General features: G+C 36.5%; 1 protein-coding gene across 5 annotated transcripts in view; it reads left to right on the forward strand.

Moving 5' to 3' along the window:
* RABGAP1L (RAB GTPase activating protein 1 like) overlaps positions 1 to 1,766 on the forward strand; it is a 273,751-nt gene extending 271,985 nt beyond the window's left edge. For all 5 annotated transcript variants that reach the window (XM_067300572.1, XM_067300569.1, XM_067300568.1 and 2 more), the window contains one exon: positions 116 to 1,766. In XM_067300572.1, the coding sequence (XP_067156673.1) occupies positions 116 to 271 (156 nt within the window). In that variant the 3' untranslated portion in view covers positions 272 to 1,766. The remainder of the gene's footprint in view (positions 1 to 115) is intronic.
* The last annotated feature ends 7,083 nt before the right edge of the window (positions 1,767 to 8,849 follow it).

The raw sequence follows: 8,849 nt of genomic DNA on the forward strand, positions 1-8,849 counted from the left end.
TCCTCTAGTGCCCTGGGAGGTTGGACGGAAAGTGTTTGATTGCAGGGATTGAGTCTGAAGATGCTCTTTTGTTAACTGTTATTTTTGATCAATTCTGACTATTCTGCTTTCTTAGGAGCTGGAGCACCAGAGAGGAGCCCTTATGAATGAAATCCAAGCTGCCAAAAACTCTTGGTTTAGCAAAACCCTGAACTCTATCAAAACCGCCACAGGCACACAGCCACCACAGCAGCCTCAGCCGCCTCTGCCACCCAAAGAGAGCAGTACATAGTTCCAGCCAGACCCCCGATACAAGAGCACAAAGAACAACATAACTCAGACAAACCCTGGAGGATTCTTCCAGTGGTCTCTCCTCTTGGGGAAAGGACAAAGGGCAGGAGTGCAGGCTTGAAGTGAAATTCTTCGGTGTTTTTCATTCATTCTGATGTGACCCTTTTCAAAGGGAAATAAAAAAGAAAATTGTGTTTTATGTTGAATTCCTATTTCCCAACTGCCTTGCTGAAAGCCACGTTCTGATACCTTCATACTTTTACAATTTATTTTATATGACTAGATGTTAAAATGAATAAACAATTCAAAACTAGGTCTTTAATACATGACTAATTATTCAAAATTATTTTTATCTTGCATAAAAGGTTTTTTCTTCTTCTGGAGGAGGAGGAGAGAGAATGGAGAATGTAAAGTACTGAAGCATAATCTCTTCACAGAAAGCACAGTGTAATAAGTACTAGTGTGTGTGCGGGTGTCAAGAATAACTCATGCCCTAGGACCATCTCAGAATTTTATTGCTGTGACTGTGTCCTGCAGAGAAGCACTTTTTGTAAAGCTTAGGCCATAGCAAAGATAGTCTTGTGCTCTCTTGGCACAATTGTTTGCGCTTCCCTGATAATTTCAGTTTCGATTGTTTTTTCTTCAGAAATGCAAGTAGTGCAATTCTTTGTAGCACTAAGTAGCACTGCTGTTTAAATGTTATTTACAGCTGAACTGGAATTTAACATAAAATTATTCCCTTTTTCTATTTCATTTTATACAAATTCCAAGATATAATTCCTTCCACTGGGAGAAAGGGAAAACTATTCAACATTTATTTGATTTTTTTTTTTTTTGCCAAGAAGCAGAGTGCAGACCTTGCATACGTTTGACTTTTTGTGAATCCTGTGCAATAAAGGGTAGGTTTTATGAATACAATTAATGACAAAATTTCCCTGGGTCTATATTCAGATTTTGAATTTGACACAGAAATGAGGCATTAAATTAAAAAAAAAAAGGTTTTTGCTGCACTGGTGAATAAAGCATCACAGAAACAAGATCTGTTTGCTGTAAGTGTTTGGTTAGGAAATGTTACGTTGGTGTGTTACTTATTTTTATAAATACAAAAATTTTCAAATGGAATACAACATCTAGACTTTTCCCATGGGATAGACTTCTCTGATGATTCCCAAATCTATCTGGTTGTTTTGTATCTCTAAAGGAAGAAAATTCAAAGGCATTTGTTTTGACTTAACGTAAAGTGTTTATAGAAATACTTATTTCATGGAAAATTAAACTATTGCTTGAACTGATGGGAATATTTTTTTAATTATATCCGACACATCTATAAGAAGGTCTTGCAGGTAAATACCATTGCTGGACAAAAGGTTGCGCATTAATTTTTCCATTTACAAAATTGTTCCAGGGACATTAGTTCTGTTTTGATTATTATTTTTTTTAATTCTAAGGAATGCCATATCTTGTCAGTTTTGTACAATAAAATTTAATGATACTCATCTTGTGCTTTATTGTCAAGCATAATTGTGAATTATTTTAAACAGGGTAGTACAAATTTAATGTTTGTGTGTGCCAAATGGATCATTCTGAAAGGCAGTCAGCTGTTTGAAGTAGAGATCAAAATATAATCACTGTTCTGACACAACTATTCTGCAACTTGACAATGCAGATTCTATCTTCTAAGAGTAAGGAGTTAAAATTTTTAGTCTTTATAGTTTATAAACTTACTTGCAAGAACAGTGATTATGTGGAAAAAGCAGAAGGATTTTGTTTTGCCAGTAAAACAAAGATCTTTTTCTTTCCCAAGTCACTTTCTTGCTAGTAATATTTGCATAAATGTTTCCATTATGTGGAAGGTCTAACCCTTGCATTATTATTTCATTTATCAGTACCATTTCACACTTGAAATAAACTATGTAATAAAGTGGAAGTGACATTTAAGAATACCTGGTCAACCTTTGATTGTTATATTTGAGAGTACTGTGTTGATGAGTGACACTGATGGTTTGACGAGTGTCCAGATTTCTCATTTCATTTAACTTAAATCATACTCACAAGTGGATTTAAAACCTTGATTGGAAAAATGCAGTAATAATTAATGATTAAGACTATGATTCCCTGAGCAGCAGAGCTAAGGTAACAACTCACTGCTGCTGAAAGATCTTACTTCTTCTGCTCCCTGTTGTACAGTCATGTCCTTCCCTTGTTCTGGCCCATACTGGAGATGATTAAAAAAAAATGTGGGTGGATTTTTGGTTTTTTTTTTGGCTAATAAGCTTTTTTTCAAGTTATTGAGTTAACTAATCTCAAAGGGCCCAATGAGTGCAAGAGAATGAGGGGAAAATGGGAGCAGGACTTCCCCAGTTCATCAGAAAAGAGCTGTTAAGTAAGCCCACCATGTCTCATGGAATCGTAGTTTTGACATGACATCTTCTTTCTCAGTGTAGCAGCTCTCTGACTTTAGAAGTTTCTGTGACAAAAACATGTTTGCTCCCTGCTAGCCATGATGAGTCCGAACACCTGTAGGAGTGGAAGCTAGCTTTCCCTGTGCCTCACACATCAGCAAAATGTTCAGAAGGCAATGGCTGAATTCTCTCTCTTGGCAATAACAAAGGCAGTAAATAATTTTCACCTTTCATCTGTAGCTGCCAGGTAGTGTTTGTAGCAGAGGCATTTGGAAAAGTAATATTTATATTTGGAAACTGAGTCGTCGTAAAATTACTGAAAGAAGCAGCAAAATAACTCTATGGCATTTCTAAAGTAATTTTCTAGATGAGTAAGAATAGTTCAGAAACTCAGAAAGTAGCAAGACTGCAGGATTAAAACAGGCAAGCTAAAGTTCTACCTTAAATTCTACCTGTTGACTGTACGTACTATTATGATACTAAGTTTCCTATGAGATAAATATTTGGGTTTTAATTAGCCCTCTCAGCTGTGGCTGACAATGCTAAGTACCTTCTGGAAATATACACATACCCGAAGTGACTGACCTCTCTGGGATAGCAGATTCTGCATTTGTTTAGATTTTCAGTAGGAAACTTCATTAAATCAAAGTCTAACTAAAACTGCTATGTTCATGTGGCACTGGAATAACTAACATAGCTCTCAAGCATAGAGTGATTAAAAAATGTTTTTATCAGAGTCAGTATCAAACTATGTGTCCACATCAAACATATTAGAAGTAATTTGATTATATAAACTAATATATAATTTATATAATAATCTATATATTAGTTTATATTAATATAAATCTTAACTAAATCTTGTTTTTTACTTTTATTGAGAACGCAAACTTTTGAAATAAGGCCTTTACTTTGATTAGGTGCAAACTTCCAAAGAATATTTTTAGTACAACTGTTGATTTTGTTGGATTCTAATCTGTTCCTGAGATGCCCAATATGGAAAGAATCTTTTTTTCCATTTTCAGAAGAAGTTGTTTTTACTTTGACTGTAACACTTTACAGGATAAATAAAGCAAGGTTGATTTAGTTACGTGGTGGATCTGTGAACTAGTCTCATATTATCTTTGTGAATCAAACATGATACTCTAAAATAATAGTGCTTACTTCACTTAATTTAACAAATTATAAATTTATCCAGACAGAATTAAAACCAACAAAATAAAAAATATCGCTGCCTGGCTTTAATCCAAGAAACTGTAAATTCCCTGAGGTTCATATGCATTAATGTCTAGTGAAACCAGTATCTGGAAAGGTGGTCAGCCACGTAATCAGTACTGCCAGCTGACAAACATATCCTTGCCCTGCCCATTAATTAGTTTATTCTCTAATTTGCTACAGCTAAGTTACATATTAGATGAGCATTTTTTTTCCTGTTAGAAGTCTGAAAGGGCTTTTTGGTTGGCCCTTGAAATTTCTTTTCAGGTAGATACTTTTCACCCACGCCATTGTGTTAAAAACAGAACAAAGTAAAAACAGATGTTTACAAAGGGAGAGGGAGATGGGAAAAAAGCTGGTAGGTTTCTTCTTTCATTAGGAAAAGAAAGTCAAGCACAGCAAAAATTCAGACACCTTGACAAAGCATAAGGTATCCCATTGACTTCAGAGTCAGGATGCCACTCAATAACTAAATGGGGCAATTATGTTAGGAGTAAGTAATAATCTAACTTTACTGAAACTAAAGTATCAAGACTTAAAACTACGTAAGAAAGTCATGCTTTTCCACAGTCCTCCACAGGAAACTGGTACGGCTGAGTTCCCTTCCTTATACTAAGTAGTTGCATTGAAGTCCATGAAACTACTCTCATATGTGGGAGAACTATACCTCTTATTTTGATTATTAAACTGTTAGACTCAGGGATATTTGGCACACTTCTGCATAATCTAATAAGCCTAAAAACCTTTGGCATTGAAAACAGGAACTCTCTTGTCTTACATAATGCGGGTTTTTTTCCAACTGCTAGAGAGAAAATTTTAGTGCATGTCATTTTCAGAATGTGAAGATCAGGGCAGAGATTTTTGTGAAGACTAAATGACTGTTCTGGTTGACAAGCAACCATCCATTAGAGCTACCCTGCTAAATGGGCTGTTGTACAAGCAGCTGGCTTCATGAGACATGTAACACTGTGTATATCCAGGGCCGTGAGTATACACAGAACCAGACATCGCTTTGTTCTGGCAAACACAAAGGTGTGAACTAAATTCTTTTACTGTCTATTATGCTAATATCCTACTGGGAGCTGTCCCATTACCTCCTTCCAAATAATACTAAACGGAGACACAATGAAGCACTGATTTTTGGACCTTTGAGTTAGAACAGATATACATCACAACACCCTTTAAAACTGAGCTAATTCGCAGATGGCATTTAGAGAAATTCAAAGAATTTGGAACTGGATCACTAACTCTCAGCATTGACCAAGAACCTATCTTTCCCAGCTCAGAAGTCTACATAATTTATTTCAGGATCATGACTTAACACATACAGGTTTTTCCTCCAGGAATACAGGGCTCTCCGTTTCTTCTGCATTTCCACTGCTTTGCTACTGAATGTATTTCATGCTGTTTTTACCTTAAAAAGAAAAGGTAGAAAGTTAGAACATTACTTCCTCTTATTTTCTTATTCAGTGGGACTCGCTTTTATTTAACCTGTAAAGGAATATATATGTATCTTTGGAAAACTATATCTTATATATAGAATAATATATAGGAAACTGAGTAACAAGGGGATAAATACATCAAAAGGATTTGGTATCATAAGTTTCATTTGTGATTTGATACCATGAGAATCCTGGGCTGTACTAATTTCCTTTCAGTTTCTCTTATTTTTGTATTTTATATAATACATGGATGCTACTACCAATGCAAACAAGAGCAGATGTTCTCAGATTTTTGTTCAGATCCCAATTCCCTCCTTCTAGTAATTCCCAGGGCTGCCTTGGTACAGCTACCATTTTCAGAAGCTGTACCAGGAGTTGCTGTTGGTTTCTCACATAAGACGACTCTTTATGGCTTGTTCAAACAGCAAAAAGATGGTAAGTGAAAGCAGAAACAGATCTAAGCAGATACAATATGGAGTCAGATCCCTCCCTTTCTGTAATTCAAGGTTGATTCACTTCACAACACTGAAAATAAAGACCAGCTTCAAAGCTGTGATCCACAATGACATTTTCCAGATTTGGGGTTACTCAGGCAAAGTTTGTTATCTGGGCGTGTCCCTAGTTCATAAAAATACACTTTGCTAAAGGGTTAGGAAAAAGGAGAATCATTGTGGTGTAAGACCTTTAACTGAGAACAACCCAATACTGCCAGTTCTTGTGCAACAAATCCCTGTATTATATAAAGTATAATATGGACATATAAGTGTAATGCTTGTTATTAAAAGTGCAATTTAATGTACATGGTCACAAAAAATGTTTACTTTTTTAATTGTTACAGAATTGTTTGGATCAGTACCTTGTTATCATTGTGTGAATGATGCCTTGTAAAATAAATGGAAATGCAAACAAAACGGGAATAAGGTGCTTATTTTCATAAGCCACTTGCTTAAGAAACAGTTTAAATGTGTCTGTAGTAATAAATAACTACTGTATCAGGTCTTCATACATAGTTTACTCAAGCTGGTTATTTTCAAGCAGCACTACTGTACTAAAACACAGTGATTTAGCAGCCAAGCCATCCAAAATGTGAGTGTTACATAGCTAATTTCAAACTGTTGGTATAATGTCCTTGTTCACAAGAAGCAACCTGTTCCACAAGAATCTGACAGGCACTATGTTGGAGAGCTAACAGGTCATGTGGGGCCTCTTTTCCAAATGTTAGTCTGAAGTTTACAACACAGAGAATATCCTGATCAATATGCTTTTCCTGAAGGTTGTTGATATAAAAGATGGGGAAATAAGAGCTGTTCTTAAGGACTTGATGCTTCACTGGAAGTACACAAGAGAAACAGGCAAGTGAGCCATGACACGTCTAGAGGAGGAGAAGGATCAGGGAGCAGAAGGTACCAGCAAGAAACAGAAAACCTATTTATAACAGAGAAGCATGGCCAGGCAAGAACAGGACAGAATAAAAGTTATAGTACTCATTAAAGTTAGCAATTAGAAGTATTCAAATGCTTTATAAAACCGTTTTTTCCATGTGAACAATCGATCTAGTTTTTACAAGGATTTTTTTTTTCCTATTTAGATGAACAGCCACTGCTGCCTGCATAACTGGAAAAGCACACAGCACTTGAGAGGAAGATAACAAGGCATAAGGGTAGAAAAACTGAAGATAAATATTTGTAATTAATTAGTTCACCAGACAAGACATTGCTTTTGATTAACGTCCACATCACTATCCAAAGACTGTTTGCCATCAGTTTTGATCAGTACCTACACACAGAAGGAAGGGCTACTACAGGCTAGCTAAGGAGGTCACATCCTTTAGAAGCTCTTCCAGATGTTGTTTTTCTGTCCCTAGAGCCGATGATCATTGAAAAACAATGTATTGCACAGTGTTTTGTCATCCAGAGAGTAGATTGGGGTCTAGCTGAGTTTGAATATTCCCACCAATCCTTATCTAGCTCCTTTTCCCCTTCCTGACTCAGGGACTGTTCGGATTCTTCTCTCTTTCGAGAGTGCCTGCCGCTTGGCGACTTGGAAAAACGTGCACAGAAAACTGGGCTTTGTCAGGCTTTCTTTTCTTTCCAACCGGGGGGGATGCAGCATCCAGATGCTACTGCGGCTTCATGCAAAGAGCTGTGTGGAACATATTTTTACATTAGAAAAGAGATAAACTCTTCCACTTGTAAGCTGTCACTCTATGGCAGTGTCACGGGCACCAGAAGGCTCCTGATTTAAGCATACAAAATAAGCACTGGTTTTCAAAATGTCTAGCGAACGACTGAATTACAGGCTCACTTACACATGCATTTATGTATTAGTGAAACACATCATGTTTTCTCCTCTATCCAGAAATTAAATTATAAAGCAACACCAATTTAAATTCTAAAGCTATGAGAACGTCTTAACGCAAGACCACAACTGGGAGTGGAGAAACTCAAAGATTAGTAGTTAAGGAAATATCACAGGAAAGTTTCCTCTTGTCTCAGTGGCTGCTCAGCAGAAAGATCATAAGGAAACAATTCCTGAATATGCAACTGCTGTCAACAAATTAAATAACCATGCCACAGAAGTAAATTCCAGTTGACCATACTGTAATTTCCAGATAAAAATCAACTAGCCCAGCTTCAAATGCTATTGCTAAAGATCTACAGGATGAAGCTCAGTTCTATGAAAATTAAACGTAACTACAGAGTTAGTTATGCAGATTTTTCCTGACAGTTTCTCAGCTGCAGATCCTGAAACACTGGACCAGAGGGGTATGAGCAAGATTTCGGTAAATGCTATTAAAACTGCATTGTGCAACACAGCCTCGCAAGTTCTTGGCTTCAGATTTTCTATGAATCTGTTACCTTAATCTGATCTAATATCCTCCCTCACCCTCACCAATTCCCCTGCAAAAAACTCTCTTTAAAGATTATTTATGTTCACTTTAGAAGCAGGGAGAGAAAAAGAACTAAGCCCATAAATTGGAGAGTGAGCTGGCATTCCTCAACTCAGTAAATTAAATGCTATAATTGGCAACCTATCTTATAGAGAAATCTACTTTTTCAACACCGAGTGGCTGTATACTCCTTTGTGTTCCAATCTTTATGAGGACATTTGGAGGCAAAAGTTGACTCTTCCACTTATCTACTTACAGAAAGATTCCATCAGCTTTTTTTTTTTCTGGGAAATTTTAATGCTTACTGGGACCTGGGAATACAGCAGCTTTTTTTTTTTTTTTTTTCCTAGCTGATTTAGTAAAGGTGGTGAGAAACACCTTGCAATACTCTCTCCATGGAGCAATTGCAACTGAGGTTGTAATACCCAGGAAGGTCATTTCAACTCTTCTCTAAAGGCATAATGATTGACTTCTATATTGCAATTGAAGTGGTTTCCAATTTGTGGCTGCCTCTTAATCAGAACAAAAATCACTAATCCTCACCAAAAAATTTATGGCTTCCAACTACTACTTCCCAGGGCAAGTGGACAGCTTGTGTCTCACTGATAATTTTTGAATCTATAAACTCAAGAT

The sequence above is a fragment of the Apteryx mantelli genome, chromosome 8, assembly GCF_036417845.1.
Source record: "Apteryx mantelli isolate bAptMan1 chromosome 8, bAptMan1.hap1, whole genome shotgun sequence".
NCBI classification, from domain to species: Eukaryota; Metazoa; Chordata; class Aves; order Apterygiformes; family Apterygidae; genus Apteryx; species Apteryx mantelli.